Source organism: Epinephelus fuscoguttatus, linkage group LG10 (assembly GCF_011397635.1).
Source record: "Epinephelus fuscoguttatus linkage group LG10, E.fuscoguttatus.final_Chr_v1".
Classification (NCBI taxonomy): Eukaryota; Metazoa; Chordata; class Actinopteri; order Perciformes; family Serranidae; genus Epinephelus; species Epinephelus fuscoguttatus.
The window spans coordinates 38445452-38465742 of NC_064761.1; the positions used below are offsets into that span (position 1 = coordinate 38445452).

General features: G+C 41.2%; 1 protein-coding gene across 2 annotated transcripts in view; it reads left to right on the forward strand.

The window, feature by feature from the left end:
* The window catches only part of LOC125895696 (gamma-aminobutyric acid receptor subunit gamma-3), a 111311-nt gene that overhangs the window by 71610 nt on the left and 19410 nt on the right, over window positions 1-20291 (forward strand). For both annotated transcript variants that reach the window (XM_049587757.1, XM_049587756.1), the window contains exon 5: window positions 11298-11380. In XM_049587757.1, the coding sequence (XP_049443714.1) occupies window positions 11298-11380 (83 nt within the window). The remainder of the gene's footprint in view (window positions 1-11297; window positions 11381-20291) is intronic.

The window sequence follows — 20291 nt, forward strand, 5'->3', positions numbered from 1 at the left end:
AACACGGCCACTTTATTCCTGGGAAAGTAAAACCTGAGCTTCTCTTTATGAGTGGAGGGCTTCAGTGAACAAAATACAAATCAGAGCATATGCAGAATTTATGTTCGGCATACCCAAGCAAGTTTTTAGGTGAAAATATTATAATTATGATAATTATTAATGAACAGAACTACCGCTGTGACAAAATCATCACACACAGCTTATGACTGTGAGTTAGAGTGTACTGTTAACTACATGTTGATAATCAGAAGAATTAGTGTTACTCTAGTTGTGGTCATCAGGTTTGTCTGTCTTTGTAGTTTATTTTGTGACAGGAATCAGGACAACCTCAGTATTTAGGGAGAATTAATGGATGATGTAGTTAGTTTTAGAGGCATAAATGTGTCCCTTACAGGTTTGCTTTCATATATGCACCTCATTGTATTTTGTGCAAGAGCTCTGATGCTGACATTTTTTGTCACACTGGCGTCATTGCTCTGTGCATGACAGTGTTGTCCAGTTTGTAGGTCCATCACTTTGGTCCAGCCTGAAATAGCTCAACATCTATTGGATGGATTGCCTTTTATTCATAATATAGACATTCATGGTCCCCAGAGGATGAATCACACTGACTCTGGTGAACCCTTGAATTTTCCTTTAGAGTCACCATGAAGGTCTTATTGAAGGTAAATATTAGTATTTAAGTATCGTCTGGCTTGCCGTTTAATTGGGGACAGGAATATATGATAAATTGTGACAACTTTGGTGATTTCTACACATTTCATTCAGCGCCATCATCAGGGTCAAAAGGGCAGCACATGGTGCAGTGGTTAGCATTCGGTCTAGGGATGCACCGATCCGATATCTGGATTGAATATCGGCCCCGATATCATCAAAATAGATGGATCGGGTATCAGAAAATGCAACATATACCTGAGGCGATGCTTTCCTCTTAAATCTATTGCGACACAAGCTACGTCATACGTCGTGGAGCGAAGGAGAGAATCTGCCGTGTGGAGATATTTCACACTATTTCAACTGCTGTTGCTCAATTGTTTTGTTAAAAATAAGCTATAATAGCTTTTTAGGTGAACCATGGTATCAGATCAGTATCGGCTGATACTCAAAGCCACCGTATCGGGATCAGTATCGAAACTGAAAAAGCTGGATCGGTGCATCTCTAATGCGGTCATGAGGCGCAGGCTGCCAGGTTTACCCAGCTCATGACACTATGAGGCCCCCCTGTCTTTTTGACTGACACATGCTGTTGGTCTGTCCCAGATCGCCTCCTTTTTCAGAAGCTGAGTCCAGAGTTGTCTTTCTTCTTAGATGAAAATCCAAAAAAGCTGAACCCCTCTAGTGTCTTAGATGCACAATAAGACCATTTTCTCCTGATATCTTAGCTGTTCCTCGCCCCTGTTTGTTCAGTGCCATTAAAGTGTTGGTACGTGACGCCTTGGTTTTCTCCCCAGAAGTTATTGTAAACAGACTTTGTGATTTGATCAATCTTCAAGGTGTTTGTGATAAAACTTTCCATTCCATTTTGGTGATTGTGATGTTTGAACTTATTGAAGACATTGCATTAGCTGTGTCCCATTCCATTCTACTTATTTATTCTAACTTTCAGTATGAAATGTTGTTTACTTTGGAAAAGTGGAAAATTATGTTCACTAAAAGATGTCAGTGTGATTGGGAAATGAGGTGCTGATGGACACTGTTGTCTCACAAAGCAATGCACAACAGAAATGAGAAATTACGCCCAGTGATGACAAAACTCCTGGGTCATGTTGGATAACAAAACAACAATTATTTTCTTTATTAATCATTTAGTTTGTGAAATCCACCCTCGGGGCTGACAAATGAAGCCAGTGCCAAAATGCAAAAACTGCAGCTCTTTGAAGAGCTACTTGAGGCCAGAAGCAAGTCTGTCCCCATATTAAATCATAGATGGAGGTAGCTACCGTGACCTCATCCATTAGTTTGTAGAGTCCCATCATGAGGCCTCGTGTTCAGCATTTCAACCATCGCCATCTTGAACCAGAGGTGGCCAGGAGGGTGGAGCTGTGGAGGAGCGAGGGGTGGATCTGACTGAGAAGCTGAGGACACTATCAGCAGACAGCCTGTCACTCAAAGTGGCCCGCGCTTAATCATGCATAACTTTTATATAATGTAAACAGCAGTGGTTGGTGCAGTGGTTAGCATTGTCGCCTCACAGCAAAGGAGGCGAGGGAGGGTTCCTGGGGTGGGGGAGCCCTTCTATGCAAAGTTTGCATGTTCTCGGGGCGTCGGTGGCTTTGTGGATATAGCGGGCGCCCCATGTACAAAGGCACCGTCCTTGCTGCAGCGGCCTGTGTTTGACTCCAGCCTGCAGCCCCTTGCTGTGCCCCATACCCTCTTTCTCTCCCCCTTTTACGCTAAAGTCTGTCCTATCCATTAAATGCAAAATGCCCCAAAATAAATCTTTGTGTCAGCGTGGGTTTCCTCCAGGTACTCCAGCTTCCTCCCACAGTCCAAAGACATGCAGGTTTACTGGTGACTCTAAATTGTCCGTAGGTGTGAATGTGAGTGTGAATGGTTGTTTGTCTCTATGTGTCAGCCCTGTGATAGTCTGGTGATCTGTCCAGGGTGTACCCCGCCTCTCACCCAGTGTCAGCTGGGATAGGCTTGTGCCCCCCACGACCCCCAACAGGATAAGTGGTTATGAAAAATTAATGAATGACCCCTCTGTACATTCGTCATGAATGTTGAAATTACCTATAGACCAAAACTGTTTTTTTTAACCAGGCTGCAAACATGTTTATATGTGCTGTTAAGTTAAGCAAAACATGGAGATCTTTGAGCAATAACTCGCTTCTGGAGCCAGACTCGTTTCACAGTTTGAGCAGCTGCAGTTTTTGACACTTAATTTTTCAGCCCTGGTGGCTGCTGCATTGGTTCAAACACCAGACTTTACAGTAGAAATAAACATGTTTACAGCCTGGTAAAAAAAAAAATGGTTTTGGTTTTTATAGCTAATTTCAACATTCATGACAACTTTACTGTATTTTGGTAAAACTCACCCATTTACATTTTATTCAGGCTTAAAGTTGCGCCTAATGAAGGGCATGGTCACTCTGAGTGACAGCTGCACCCTCTCATCCTAATATGGTCACCTCTGGTGCCAATGAACTAAGATGGCAAAAGCCAAAATACCAAACTTGAGCAAGTTCTCTAGAGTTTAAGGTGGTGTTTGCCTGTTTTGTCCAGACCCAAAGATATTTAGTTCACAATAATTTAAATCACAGCAAATCCTCACATTTCAGAAGATGGAGTCAGGAAATGTTTGGTGTTCTTGAAAATTGACCGAACAACTGTACAAAATACTAAAACATTTTAATTTTCTGTAACAAACTCCAAAAACACTCTGCTGTAAAGAATAAAATGTTGATACAGTATGAAAGTAACAGTAACAGGCTAATATGGTTTGGTGATCTTGGCTCCCTGCACATTTACTTCCAGTAAATATACTGTATGTTGTCTGATTTGTGAGATATTATATCATCTTGTATCCGAGAGCTGCATCAACATTTTCTCTTGATTCTTATAATTACATCCCTGAATTTCTATCTCTTCTGTGCAGTGTAACCATTTAAACCTCCCCTTCGGAATCAACAAGTTTTATTAATCAACCCATCAGTTTATATTGTAGCAGACTTTAGCTGTCTCAGAAATTTATGCAAAACAATTTGTGATGCAAACATCTCTCCAAAAAGAGCAGCGCAAAAGCAATTAGCCCCTGTCATTACCAATTGTAAGTGCAAATTGCCTGCTTGAGCTTTAAGACCAATTTACTAAGGCAGCCACCCTCGTGCCCTCAAGCACTCTTTGTAATTGGAGCACTCGACATTAATATAAACTGCTCCTTCAGTAATAAGCATCTCTAGACTGCCCTCAATCTTTTTGGCACTGTCCTTATGTTGTGAGACATCTCCAGATATTTAATTGATAATGTGAAGGACTTTTCTGTCTTATAGTGGAATGTATTGTACATGTGGGAGGCAGATTTAGGCGAGCACTGTACAACTTTTTTGCTGTGGTGTTTTCAATTCATGTCAGTCTGTAAAACATTGTTTTAGACCTTGGGGAGTGCAACAATTCACACAGAGATAAAACATTTCCGCAAGAACAGAAAACTTGTATGAGCAGGCCAAGCCACAACAACAGCCAGCTAGATGCTCCCTCATGCAGCTCTATTGATACTGACTCTATGGGAGCGTGCAAACTTTGAGGAGTAATATCCGCTGATGGCATGAGAGAAAGACAATGAAATGTCATTTGGTATTAATTGTGCATTGGCTTGGCCGCAGTAAACAGAGATGACATTTTGTGATATCTACGCTTCTCCCACATGCATTGCATTGTTCCAGTTCCATGCTTTAATGAGGTCTAAAGATCACACCAAAATTAGAGCACAAAGATTTATTTCTCCACTTTTTTCTTATTATCCTGTTGTTTGTGTCCATTCTGGAACATTATATAAATAATTTCAATCTAATTGCCAGAAAAAATGTTGGCATTGTTTCTGCAAACTACAGATAGGTCACATACTATTATGTAACTTTAGATTTCTTTACATTTCAGTAACACTGTGGTTAATATGTGGTTATGTTTAGGCACATAAACCACTTGGTTATGGTAAAGAAAAGATCATGTTTTGGCTGAAAATACAGTAACTTCATTGCACAAAATCTACCAGAAAAGCCGCATCTGTTGCTAAAAAACCATCTGCGCTTGGTGCCTGAAAAGCTGCTGGAATTGCAATGATTGGTCGCTAAGAAACACCCACATTTGGTGCCACAAAAGCTGCTAGAAATGCAGCAATAAGTTGCTAAAAAATACTCATGTTTGGTGCCACAAAAGCTGCTGGAAAGACAGCAATGGGTCACTAAAGACACCCACACTTAGTGCCTCAAAATCTGCTGGAAATGAAGTGATTGGTTGCTAAAATCACCCATGTTTGGTGCCACAAAAGCAGCTGGAAAAGCAGCTATGGGTCCCTAAAAAACATGTTTGGTGCCACAAAAGCTGCTTGAAATGTGGCAATAGGTTGCTAAAAAAACACCAATAGACCAATAAACACCCAAGTTTGGTGCCACAAAAGCTGCTGGAGACATTGCAGTCGGTCACTAAAAAGCATTCTCATTTGGTGCTTCAAAAACCAGTGAAAATGCAGCGATTGGCCGCTAAGAAAGTTTGGCGCCAAAAAGCTGCTGGAAATGTGGCAGTGGGTTGCTAAAAAACACTCACGTTTGTTGCCTCAAAAGCCGCTGGAAATGCAGTGATAGATGTAAAATAAAACATATCTGGTGCAAGAAAAGCACAATAGCTGCTGGAAATGTGGCGGCAGGTCACTAAAAAACACCAACGTGCCGTTTCTAACATTAAAAGCTGTTAGAAATGCAGTGTTGGGTTGCTAATAAACACATTTGGTGCCATTGGTGGTAATGAGGTCTACGTCATTAGAAATGGTGATATGATATCGTACATATGTAACATACAAATGCAACGTATCTGTGGTTTGCAGAAACTTACAATGCCAACATTTCAGTCTGGCAACTGGGCTGAGTATTTACAAATATACTCTTTGCTTCTGAGGGGACAAAACCATTTTGGAAAAATGCAACCCATCCTTTAGCCACCAGAATCCTGTTTTCAACATACTGTCTTTCATGCCGTCTCGGTTGTTTTCTCAATCAGGAGGTGGTCTGTACTGTAAATTCTGGATTCATTTTCAAACTTGTTTATTCAGGCTGATGTGTGAAACCAGCCAGTCTGTTTCATCATGTTTTGAAGAGGTCAGGGAACCCTTAATGCCTCCTGTAGCCTCTGTTCCCACTGAGATAAGAAATGTATCTTGCGTTCTTTAACTGCTTTATAATTGAAGGTCAACAACATGCATAATTACATCCACAGGTTTAGCTGGTCTTAAGGGACAGCTGGCCTATAGCTGCATCACAGACAGAGTATGCACATGATAATTGCACTGGGGCAATTTTCTAAGAAGTTTGTTGATCCATTATCATTGTTTAAAGGAAAACTTCACCATAGAACCTGTTTTCCCAGGTTTGTCTTCCAATGACCAATAGGAACAGCAATTTTTTTTAAAATTGGTCCAGTATTGAGAGAGAGCTGCGAAACAGGCAACAATGTAACCATTCGGGGCAACTGTGCACCATTAATGTACGTCCACTTAATTGTTACAAGTGTCTGACAACATTATGGAAAGGATCCTACAGAGAAATAGAACGTTTTCCTTTGCTTTATTCTGTGTGTCATTGTGTCTTGCTCAGGGAGAAGTCTCATTCCAGTCTTTCAAGAGTTGAGTTTTTGCAGGAAGACATTGTTGGATACATGAATGCGGAGAAGACTTTGGTGTGTTTGATGAAAGAAAGAACAGCTTGTTGTTATCTTCAAGTTTTTCAATGTCATGGCGGAATATCTAGGTAATTGTGACTATGTGGATTGTGTGTGAGCCCTTTGATTTCAGTGGCTGCCCATATTTATTTGCGCCAGAGTATACGGATGAAGAGCGAAGGACAAGAAGAGAGGGGCGAGAGGAGGATGAACCAGCTGCTGCAGGGCCATGAAGCTCAATAGATGGGTGGTGTTCCTCTCAGTGCTGTGACCTTTTGTCCACAAAGGAAGAATGTCTATGTTGTGAACAGTAGGATCAATTGCTGCTTGATAAGTGTGGTCTTGATGTGTCCAGGGACAGTAAAGAATGGTAAAGACAAACATTTAATTTCTCTGTAGAGTCCTTTCCATAGTGGTGTTAGACACTTATCACAACCAGAGCTTGTCAGGGCCAAAAAAGAAACTTTAAGTGGACATATACTGGAGCTGTACAATTGTCCTGAAGGATCGATGCCTGTTTCGCCGCTGCTGGCTCCAGCTCTTTGCGTAATACTGGACCAATTTCAAAAATTGTTGATCCCATCAGTTACTTACACAAAAAACATGGGATAAAGGATCTAAGTTGGAAAAGAGAAATTTCCCTTTACGTACACATGGTAGCAGAGCAGTGGTAAAAATCAGGACATACAATGTCACATTGTCTCTTCACTCCAGTGCCTCCCAGTCCTAGTCCACAGTGAGTACAGCTGGTCACTCATCACTGTGTCTCTCAAGAGTTCTGTGAATTACAGGCGACTGAAGGCTGTCAAAGGCCTGTCCATACTGTAATTACTTGGTTGCCACTGGAGGCTGATAAAAATCATAGAGGTCCACCTTTCATTTTTCAATTAAGAGTATTGCTCACATAGACATTCTGTCATTTAATATAAACTTTACAGTGACATTGTATTGTTTGTTTTAGGATTTGAACATACAGGATGCAATGAATAATTGTTTATTGGCGATTAATCTGTAGATTATTTTCTTGATAAATCGATCAGTTGTTTTTTTTTTTTTTGGTCTATAAAATGTCAGACAGTGGTATAGTTGTGGTTCCGTCCGGTGTTTCCAAAGCCCGAGATGAGGTACTCAAATGTCTTGTTTGTCCACAACCCAAACACATTCAGTTTACTGTCATAAGGGAGTAAAAAAACAGGAAATACTCACATTTAAGAAGCTGGAATCATAGAATCTTTTTTTCTTTCTTAAAAAATGACTCAAACAATTTATCAAATGAATTGGTGCATAATTCAATAGCTGACAACTAATCGATTTAAGAAGCATTTCACTGCAGGAAAGACGGTCTTTTCATAGAACTGGACTGTCTATGCAGTTGACAGAAGCAAATACTTTTGACACTGGTGCTGCATGACCAGAGAAAACAAAGGGAAAAGACTGTGGCTTTTGCTTCAGCTCAAGAGGTAGAAAGCCTACAACTACCAGAATGTACTGTGCTGCGCTGGAGAAAAAACACTTCGGCCAGCTGGTAGCAAACAATCTCGAATTACAGTTATACAGTAAGTTAAAATATGTTTCTGAAAACGTGAGCGTGAATGGTTGTGTGTCTCTATGTGTCAGCCCTGTGATAGTCTGGCGACCTGTCCAGGGTGTACCCCGCCTCTCACCCGATGTCAGCTGGGATAGGCTCCAGCCCCCCCGCGACCCTCAAGAGGATGAAGCGGTTAGAAGATGAATGAATGAATGAATGTTTCTGAAAACATTTGAGGACAGAAATAGTCACAGAATCAAGGTTCATACTGGGGATGCCTCCTAATAGTCGATAAACATTAGTCAAAACAAAACCTGAACCTCTATTAGTAGCTGCACCTTGTCAAAATACATCCAAACCTATGTGACTAGACCATGTGGGAATTTAATTTGAAAGGACAGACACAGGAAATGGCCATGCTCAGCAGTCAGACAGGAGTCGCGTTCATTTCCAGGGCTGGTACCAGTGGTTCATTATAATCATCGTCAATCATTACTGCTTTGCCCACAGCGTCATTAACAGGCGGCTCGCTCAGTGTGTGACGTGCACTTGTAGATAAAATATAGGCCTATATTAATGAAGGTTCATTAGTACAGTTTTGTATTTCTCTGTAATGTAGCACAGTGTTAACAATGTTACTGATACTATTCTTTCTCACACCTTCAACTCAAACCACCAAAATATATCATTTAATAATCAATTTAATATCGTAAACTCTTGGTCAGCTTGGAAAATTCTTATTCAGGGGCAGCCCTAGTTCAGATTTGATTAGTGCTGCTTAGTTTTACCATTTGATCTTATTATTTCTCTTTTTACAATACAGGAAACAGCATTGCGCCGACTTCCTGTTCACAAATTCTCATATTACAACCAAACAGTGCACTAAAATATGTTTCTGAAGACGTTTTAGGTGAGAAACAGGCAATACAGTAACAGAATCTCGATTTTTATTTGATCAGCATTGCCTTGTTTTACTGTTTGATCTGAGTTTGAGACACAGAGAGAGAAACGGGGGGCTCATGACCCGCCTCTATACTCTTTGTGTCTGTGGTGGTCAGCAAACAAAGACAAGTAAGTGCAATCTGTAGTTCCAGCAACGGCACTAAAGCCATCACAAATCAGATCAGATTTTCGTTGGTAGATGGGCAGGGACATCCAGGCGCTGAGGGAAGTTTACTGTCGTTCATTTACACATACTACCCACAATGTTATGATACAAAGCTCATCAAAAATTGACAAAGTATCCCTTTAATTGCTGCAGCTTTAATAGGAATATTAGTCCATACCCATTGGTAGCTCTGTCACCTTCTACCTATGCCAATCCTCAATGCCTATGTGCAGTTTCACATAGATTGACCACGTCAGTGAGTAGAAAAACGTGGGACAGACAGAATGACTGACTGACAGAATGACACACTGACAGTTTCCGTGATTATGTACAGCATACCATACCATGACTTAGTCATACCAAAAATTAGAAAAAAAAAAACCCCCAAACATTGGTCCACAGGGGGAGCCACAGCGATCGGTTGCATTTTAGCCATTTTGAAGCATTTTTCTGTTGTTATAGCGCCACCCAGTTGCCAATTAGAGTTAAATTTCTCCAGTCACCTTGAGGTGTCCTGTTCTACATATCTACCAAGTTTAGTAAAAATCCATATGGCGGTTAGGCCTAGATAAGAAATGAGCTCTCTAGCGCCCCCATTTTGTTTGATGGGGTCAATAATGGAGGGGTCCCCTCAGATTATGTGTGGTCATATGCCTACAAAGTTGCGTGGTGATGGGTGAAACCCTTGAGATGTTATACACCTTTATGTGATGAGCCATGCCCTCCGCAATATTCATTGCCTTATAGAAGCTCAGTTTTAGGAAGTTTTCCAACTTTTGCCAAGAGGGAACTTTAGATATTGGTGCCTAGATTATGTTCACCCAGTTTCATGCAGATCGCTCAAACTTCCTAGGAAGAGATCCATTTGAAGTGTTTTTCAAAAATTCAAAATGGCGGAAAATCTATATAAGCGGAAGTTATGGGTTCTTGAGGCAAATGTGTTCCTCGTGAGGAGAGGCATCTCTGTGCAAAGTTTCATGTCTCTATGACATACGGGGCATGAGATATGCCCATTCAAAGTTTGACATTTCAATCGGTTGCTATAGCGCCCCCCTTTGGCCAATTGATGTAATATTGCTTCATTTGCATCCTCCCATGACCCTCTACCACTGTGCCAAATTTCACATGGATTGACCAGTCAGTGAGGAGAAAAACATGGAACAGAGACACAGACATACGGGGCATGAGATATGCCCATTCAAAGTTTGGTGGTCTGGTCGACTTGTACTAGGTCAGCAACTAACGATGATCCTCCTGATTGATCAATCAATCGCTTGATCTGTGCGGTGGAATGTCAGCACATACTAAAAACAAATGTCCATCAGAGTTTCCAAGAGTCCAAGGTAACATCCTGAGATGTCTTCTTTAGCTTGACCAACAGTCCAAAACCCAAATATATTCAGTTTACAATCATATAAAACAGAGATAAACATCTTCTTATCTTCTTATTCAAGAAGCTGGGACCTGAGAATGTTGGCTTTAAAAATGACTTACCAGGACTTTCTTCAGAACAACATTACGTTCATATTTCTGGGTAAATGCATTATGTGCATGATTGAGGCCCAACAAATATGTTGAATGCATTTCCTCGCTAATAAAGCGTTTGCAAAGCTCTTGTTCCCCCTGAAAAATATGCAAACCCAGCAACAACAAACATGGATCCACCCATCAAAACTTTGCCTTACACATTTTTTAACCCTGATTTATATTGTAGAGCTTAAACCTTATTGTGTGCTTTGAAGAATTTGGTGCAGTATGGAAAAAGGTCATGTTGCTGACTTTGATATTTTCAGTCTGGTTCTGAAAAATAACACTTTTATAAGATAGTTATTTTTTAGTTTTTCTTTTTTGCAGGTTAAAGTGTCTTTTTAACATTTGTTGACTGTAAATGGCCTTGAGGGGAATTCAAGAAGCAATTATAAAGAAACAAGCTGTAAAGGGCAGATTGTTCCTCAACCTCTGCAGCTGCAGGACGTGCTCTGTAGCTGTAGGTGATTAAGAGACGTCTCCACTCACAGCTGTCTCACACTGAGGGACTGTGGTCCTTGAATGTAGCTTGATGACAACTGCCCAACCAAGACTGAGAGAACGCTTGTATCAAAATTGTACTTGTGCATTCGTGCTGCATTCTTGTCCTATTTTAAAAAAAAATAATACACAGCAAATTACTTTTATAAATGTGATACTTTGAAAGTTTCAGCTCATGTGATCTGGTTTCTCATTAGATCCTTTACTACAGTCCTTCAAGAGTACAGATATCACAAACTGATTCTGTTGTTTTCTTTTCAGACTAACGATAAACGCAGAATGCCAGCTGCAGCTGCACAACTTTCCAATGGACGAACACTCCTGTCCACTCATCTTCTCCAGCTGTGAGTACACCCTGCTCAGTGTCGTCTTCTCTACAGCAGAGGTTCTCAACTGCTTTTCAGCCAAGGACCCCTTACAAGACAGAGAATGTACCGGGAACCCCCTAATGTATGTCTCTGATGCCCAGTTCAGACCAAAGGTGTGTGACGAGATGAAACTGTTTTAGAACGTTGCAGAGAAAAGTTGCAGTGGTGTGAGCTGACCGGTCTGAGCTTGACTCAAGCCACCTGATGGTGTTGCCTGTTTTAGAACATAAAGCACGTCACCTGTTTCAACAGCCAATCAGCTTGTACTGAAGTCCACTGGTCAAGTCAAAATGACTGCAGAAACTACATTGACTATTGTAGCATATTCATTATTTATTATGAACACATCACTGCTACACATGAAACTGTAGCCAGTATCTCACTAACACTATCCTCATTCATGTTTTCAGAAGCTTCAGATTATGTTCAGCCACAAAATAAGCCTGAAAAGCTGTAAATCAGAACAGAACAGTGGTGGCTGCTGGTCTTTCAAAAAGGGGAAGCTCACTTTAAGCTTGCATCATAAAATTTGTCATATTGTCGCGAGGCAGTAACTTATAAAAGTAACATTTAATTGAAGCTGTTTTTCAACCACACTCATGCCATAGAACCACAGGAAAACACACCTCAAAGATTTTCAGATGGGTTTACAAACGATGAAAATGAGTTATATCGCTTATGGAAATGAGGAACTCTGCATGGCACTCTGTCAGAAGACTCCACTCACAAATATCCGCATGGGACTGAGCTTGAAATGCGACGATGCCGGTGTGTATTTCCAAAGCGCTGTCAATCACAAAGGGGTTCAGCCTTTTAGACAATTCCTCCAATCATCATGCAGACACCGAGCGTCCTCTCCCGCCTCCCGCTCCATTAGGTCCCAGGGAAGCTGAGCCTCCCTGGAAGTGACGATTTTGTCACATTTATCCAATGGTGATAAACAGCTGACGTTTGAACATTATAGTCATGATGTGAAACGCATCCTAGGGCACATTTAATGCAGTGTAAACTCTTATTTTAATGTAAATTCAATAGTGCATATTTGACCATTTCTTCTATGAAATTTTAGGGGAAGTTCAGCCTGCCTTGTTGTCTCAAAGCAATCGCCCCTGGAACAGAAGTACAGAGAGATGTTGATGATACACCATCTCATCTAGCTGCAGTAGTGTGAGCCGACACGTTTGTAGAAAGTTGCTGAATGGCACGTTGCAAGTAGTTGCCTGTTTCAACTTGTCTGGTTGCGAATTTTTGGTCTGGACTGAGCATTAGAATAATTTGATGTAGCCGTACACTTCTATAGTCTTGGTAAAGTGAAAAACACCAAGAGAAATGTATTAGAATGATAGTAGACAGGTATTAAAATCATTTGCACCATCTGAGCACAGAATACTCATAAAACTTACTGCAACTAACACTGTACCGAGACAAGATATCAAGGACAAATCAAGAGAAAAGAGTTAATTAAAATGCATTTCAGACCACAATACAGATTCTGATTATTCTAATTAATGATTTGTTAGATTGGACAATAATTAGATCTGAACTATTTTAGATTTAAACATTTTGTTGTTGTTGCTGAACTATAAAGCCTTTATCATATTATGATAATCAAAGAATCCTGACAACTTTCTACAGACCTCCTGGCAGAGCACCACAGACCTCACTTTGACAACCGCTGCTCTGTAGGGCCAGAAGTACCAAGTATGAAAAGCTAAAGCATTTATTTTGGAGCACCTTATGCAACAGAGTACCATATTTTATCAAGTATGTCTCAGGTGATGATGTTGGTGTCATGTATTTCCACACAGCAGGTACTTACTGAACATGAGCTGATGATAGTGTCCATCGTTGCTGTTACACCTGGATACACCTGTGTGTGTGTGAAAAGTAGCCATAAAGTGGCCACTCAGAAGCAAATATGCTTTTAGAAGTGTTTGTTTAAAATACATTGACTTTTTAAAATGTGTAGTGTTGGAGGACAGTCATGGCCTGAAGGACAATTCAAAAACATTCACACCGCAGCTCCTGATAGGTAGGTGTGACAGCTTGGGAGTGAAATAAGTAACGTGCACCAAGAGGGGGAAGATGAGCCTCCATGAAATCTGATTGGCCCCCATACAAGATTTGGATGGTACAAAGGAGCATTAGGGCCATGATTGAGTAAAAAAAGTCTCTATGAGAAAATAAGTCATAGTATTACGAGAATATACTCATGATTTTAGGAGGAAAAAAGCCACAGACGGGAAAGTTGGTGTAAAACATGGTATAAAAAGTCACAAGAAGAAAAATTATGTTCTGTCCCCCAAAATCAAAAAGAACATAGTGTATTTGAAAAGTGCATAATAACAGAGTAACATACATTACCAGCTGAACCGTCCATGGATCAAAGCGCTGGTTGCGTTTCACCAGATGGTCGGCAAAGATCCCCTCCTGAGTGTCCTGTTTCAGAAGGCTGTCACTGGCGTTTGCCCCACTGAAGTAGGTCGCAATGGTGCTACGTCCTGCTTGTCGCCACCGTGTCTGTTCAGCCATTTTAATATGATCTTTGTTATCAGTGTTTCCACCATCACAAACAAAATGTAATCTGTACAGTTTTTTTGTTGTCAGGTATTCACGAAAGAAGGTGAAGGCTTCCTGGAGCTTGTTAGAAAAGACCGACTTTGTTCGATATGACAGCTAAATGTTAGTGTACTAAGGTTCTGTTGGAAAGAGCCGTAAGTGTCATGGCAACAGCCTTAACATCAACACGTTGATTGAAAGGCACACAGACAAATCAAGTGTGTTGACACTTTTGTATTGGGTGACGTAAAAAAGAATGAGACAGAACATAAAGCAAAAAAATCAATGTCAGCACTGAAAGCAATCGATCAATCAATAATTTATTTGTCATGTGGAATTGTAAAAGGTACAACTCCAGTGAGATGTGAGCCCATCAGCTCCTTTAACTTGTGCACTGTAATTTAGTCCTTTTTGCATCTCTCTACATTGTTGGCTGCTGCTTTATTATCGTTCACCTTTCCAAATGATTCTCGTAATCCATGGGTTCTAGTTGTGGAATGATTTAACTGTCAACACATCCCGACCCCAGCAAGACATCCACACGGTCGCTCCTCCAGAACACAGGCAGCTCTGCTCTGCAGCCGTGTCTGAACGGTGTGTAGCAATGATCCACAGCAGGACAGGGACAACACCTCACATTCCCCCAGTCCTTATTCATCGTAACGCACACGCTTCCTCTCCTTCTCTCACCAGAGTCCTCTGCTCTGTCAGATCAGCATATAGAAAAAAAATGTCATAGTTAAATGATGATGTCCAGGATTTAGCCAAGTTTTGGTAAAGTTTCCTGACATCCTTTTGGAATTTTGAGGTTGTTGTAATGATGTTTACATTTGAAAACCTCGACCTGGCTAGCTAGAAGAAGTCGGCAGAAGAATAGTTTACAGACTGATGAGTTGATGTCCTCGTCTGATGAGTGACTCACAGCCACATGCCAACACCATCCAAAACAAACCACAAAAAGCACTACCAACACTTACAAAATAGACGTAAGAGCGTAACTTTACCACAAATTTAGCAGAGCTGACAGAAAGGTGACTGGAAGCGTACTGTGTCATACCAGTATGGTTTTATTATTTGTCTTGTAAATGTGGTGAAAACTGAGACAGTTTGGTCATGAATGTTGAAAACTGAGACATTTGACGGGACTCGGGACACACAGCTTGAAACCCGGACTATCCCGTACTAACCAGGGCATCTCTTTCTAAAAGTAATACTCCCTGCCAAGTGTAATTTGTTACACTACCCATTATATTACTTTTCTGTTACACTCCATAAAACTGCTAATTGCGTTATCTCCCCAAAATTCAGATGTGTGCCTCTGTGTGAATGTCAGGGTAATTATCAGTAAGTAACTCAGGCTAGATAGCTTGAAAGAATTTTGCTACGACTACCTCCAGAAATAGTGTTCCTGTCATCTCTCCTCTTGACAAAATCAAAGTCATGGGAGTATTTCCAGCCGCTAAGGGAAGCATTTCCATCTTCCCTTGCTTTGTGGCGTGTCTGCGCCCAGTCGGCGCACACCAGGTTTGACCCCGGCCTGCGACCCCCCGCTGCAGGCCACCTGGTGGGACGATACATCTGGATAATCTGCGCTAATGACTGTGTTATCTGTTGCCTTGTCATTAAGGGGATCCACATAATATTTACTGTATCCTGATTTCTGCTCCTTTATCATACCTGCGACGAAACCTATCCATTTGCTAGCCATCATTGAGAAGCAACATGTTTTATTCTTAACCTCTCACATTCATGCTGGTTTGTATGTAGCCATGGCAACATTTGAACAATGTGACTTACAGAAGCTCAAACAGCAGCGTCTACACAACTGAAGGAAAGAGAAGTTCGGTAAACTGAAGCATAAGTGGTTTTAAGTGCAGTCAAGTATTTAACTGCATAATCACCAGCAGCAGACTGCCTCCACATTATAAACAATGAAGTCTACAAGTAAATATCATAAGTTGCCGTGTAACACATCTCTGTTGCAAAGTAGTGTATAACACACAGTACTGTGGTTAAATTTAGTTTCACTACATGACAGCTCAACATGAGTTGTCAGTCAGCAGAACATGCAGTAAACCTGATGATGCTCTTAAGAATGGAGCAGCGTGTTGGAAATGAAGCATGCTGGGTAGGTGATGTGCTGTGGATCTGTAGCGGGCTCCGTGATGTATTATCAGGATTACAGAGTGGTTCCATGTGATAACACCTTATACCTTATACAGCTTATTAGAGCGTATTGTGTCCTGCTCACAGCATGGCCACATCTGTAGACCCATCCTGCTGTGATCCATTAAACCCATTTCCTTACCTAAGGAAATCACCAGGCATTACACTGTTTCCATGACGACATCTCTGTTTTCTGATTAAGTCAGATGTGCTTATCTATAAAGCCGTCATGCCTGTGGGGGACCGGAGTAATCAGCTGAGTACAATGCAAATATCACGCAGCTCTACTGTTCCCCACAGCCCTTGTCCATCTCTGCTCCCCATAATCAATAGCTCACTGGTTTCTGGTCGTGTCCTGTCCCATTTCAAGCAAGCGGTTGTTCAGCCGCTTCTCAAAAAGCCCAATCTGGACCCCGATGTTCTTAGTAACTACCGGCCCATTTCCAAGCTGCCCTTTGTATCTAAGATTCTAGAAAAAGCAGTTGCAAACCAGTTAGTGACAGCATTGAACAGTTACAATATCTTAGATAAATTTCAGTCCGGTTATCGTCAGTTACATTCCACAGGGTTAGGGTTAGGGTTAGGGTTCTTCTCAGGGTCTCCAATGACATCATGATAGCCTCCGATGCCGGTAAATCCACTATCCTGGTTCTGCTTGATCTCAGTGCAGCCTTTGACACTGTTGATCACCACATCCTTTTAGATAGGCTGAGGGACAGGGTAGGAATCTCAGCGACCGCTCTTCATTGTTTTAAATCCTATCTGTCTGATCGATCCTTTTCTGTGGCTGTTGGCCCTCATTAATCAGAGTTTGCCCCCCTTTCTTACGGGGTGCCCCAAGGTTCAGTGCTTGGGCCTATCCTCTTTACGCTATACATGCTCCCTCTCAGGGATGTCATCAGCAATTTTGAAGGTATCTCATACCATATGTATGCAGATGACCTCCAGTTATATTTTTCTTTTAACCCTGATAGGACCGATGGAATTGACTCACTGTACGATTGTATGAATGTTATTAAGGACTGGATGTCTTCTAACTCCCCTCAGTTAAACGCAGCTAAAACTGAGATTTTAATTATTGCACCTGATGCCTCAGCATCTAAAGTGGCCAGCTGCTTAGGGTCCCTCGGTGCAAATGTGCGCCCCAAATTGAGAAACCTTGGGGTCACATTTGATCAGGCCATGCTCTTCGATGACCACATCAAAACTGTCACTCGCTCCTGCTTTTTCCACCTCAAAAACATTTCCAAACTCAGATCCATGTTAACTTATTCCGAGCTAGAAATGATCATCCATGCTTTTATTTCCTCACGTCTGGATTACTGTAATTCTCTTTTCACCTGTCTAAATAAAACTTCATTAGACCGCCTCCGACTAGTCCAGAACGCTGCCGCCAGGCTTCTGTCCAGATCTCATAAGTTCACTCACATCACTCCAGTCCTGGCATCCCTGCACTGGCTCCCTGTTAATTTCAGGATCCAGCACAAGATTCTAACCATCACTTACACAGCCCTCCATGGTCAAGCACCTGCATACTTGACGGATCTGGTGTCCTTTCACTGTCCTGTCAGGTCACTGCGGTCCGCTGAAGGCCACCTACTTACTGTCCCTCACACAAGATTAAAGACGAAAGGTGACAGAGCCTTTAAGGCTGTTGCACCGAAATGGTGGAATGCACTACCTCACGAGCTGAGAGCGGCCTCTTCCGTGGACATTTTTAAAAAGCAGTTAAAAACACATCTGTTTAGGCTTGCGTTCCATTAATTGTCCATTGTATCATCTCTGTATTTCGCTGCACTTTACTTTTTATTTGTTTTTGTGTATTTTGCATTGTTTCTGTTATTGTATTTTTTGTATTTTATCTTGTGAAGCACTTTGTGAGTCCTCTCTGTGAGAAGTGCTATATAAATAAAATTTACTTACTTACTTACAGAGCATTTTAGCATCTTTCAGCTCGTTTTGGTTTTACTGTTTGAGTTTGTTCTCACTGCTTTCATTAACTCATTCATCACTGAAACATTATTTCCGGCTGCAGCAGCCAGCTGGCAAACATAGTGAAGCATGTAGCACCTTAACAGATGGACTTTTCCATTCAGAAAGTGATGGAGACCCAAAACAGAGCTAATAGGAGAGTGGATATTAAATTAACACTTGCAGGGCTCCAGAAAGACGAGTTCAGGTGAAAGCTAATGTTCTCCTGTGTCTGCTGTATGTGTAAATAGACAGCTGTTTGCTAACATGTCCACCATTACAACTTTATAAGGGGCCAAACACATGCTGCATCTTTCACCGTCTGGAAAATCTGAGTTAGGCGCTGGGTGCTACTCTTGAGCCAACTCTGTGCCAACTTTCAAGGGTGCTGAGGCAGGTGGTGTCTGAGGTTGCTAAGCGACCATAACCAACACCTTATCATAGCCTACTTACCAGAAATCCCGGGTGTTAGTAAAAATATTGTCCATGGGACGGATGTAATCATCAAATTCTTCATATTTACCACAGACTGATATTTATAGAAGAAGGGAAATATATCTGCTGGCTGTGACTGGTCGTTTATCACATGACGTGGTGCATGCTGCTGCATTCCAAAAGTTGAACTCTGTTTATTTCAGGGTGCAGCCGTCACACCCAAAAACCAGGCGTTCAGGAACATGTGTACCGCGCCAGCCTTGCTGTGGTGTTGAGCACACCTGCTTACATAATTGATTGAGTTGGAGCTTAATTCCTTCTTTGTCATTTTCGGTAGGGCTTGTGATTATTTTATTATCGATGAATTTTTTCTCGATCCATCAACAAATTGTTTGGTTTATAAAAAGTGGAAAAATGGCGAGAAATGCGCAGGTTCATGATTTCCCAGAGAACAAAGTGACATTTCCAAATAGCTTGTTAAGTCCAACCAATGCCACAAACCCCAAAATGTTCCATTTTACTCTTATTTACGTCAAGGCAAAGCTGTAAATCATTGAATTTAAAAATCTGGCATCATGAAACGTTTGTCATTTTTGCATGAAAAACGCCAGACACCCACTAATCAAAGCTACACCGACTGACTCATCAGGTAATAAACTATTTCAGCTCCATTAACTTCGAGTGGGTAGTGTAATCTACAACAAGGCATCATATTTCAAAAGTTTTCATTTGTTTTTCATGAAAAATCTTAAGGCAGATGCTATTAGCACCCAGGCGTCCATAGCCAACAATGTTATTTGCACCAGTGTGCCAATGTGGCTATTTACAGCCAGGTGTATATTACTGGGCATCCTAGCAACAATAAATATAACATCAACAGGAATGGGTTTATTCCGCTATTCTGCTAAAGTTTATGTACACAGTGTTTATTCAGTAGCTTTATACCCCCTTCAAAAACTGCAGCATTTGTAGCTCAGTCCTCTGTCTGAATGTTCCGTGCTTGACCCACTCACCCAACACTTCTTACTCTCTCCATGGACTCTGTTGCTCTTTATACTACGTCACCTGACTCTCGGGCGGTATATTTGTGAGTTTTTTTCTTGTAAATGTACCACTTTAATACCAAAGAATATCTAAGATCGGTGAGCCACAACTGTGACCTGTTTGCCTTAATCCTAAACACTTCCAACCTTGACCCATTAACATGAGTACTAGCCTATCATAGCACGCAGTGGATCCAAAATAATGTGTTGTAGTGATGGATGTAAATAGCTGAAAAGCTGCAGGTGTGACTATTCTCGTCTGGGTGCAAATGGACACTCTGAAATCATTTTTGTTTTGAAATCTTGAAACTTTAAAAAAATTAACCAGTAACTATAGCTGTCGTATTAATGCAGTGCAGTACACGTCAGTAGTCCCTCTAACATGTAGAGGAGTAAAAGTATAAAGTGGTACAAAATGGAAATACTCAGGTAAAGTACCTCAAATGGTGTGATGTAGTGTGTCTATCTAAAGCACTTTTATTTTGAAAGGCACCATGTCTTCCTGTTAGGCTCATGTGTATTAGGTCTAATGAATATTGTTAATTTATAAATGCATCATGAGATGTGCCCTAGACTAATATTTTATGCAAATGTCATACAGAATGCAGCAGATCAAGTGTTGCCATTAGCAGAAGTTTACTTGCTCAAAGAGCTGTTTCCAACAGAAAGCTGATATTTTCTGAATATCGTGAATCTGAGCAGCGATTGCTGAA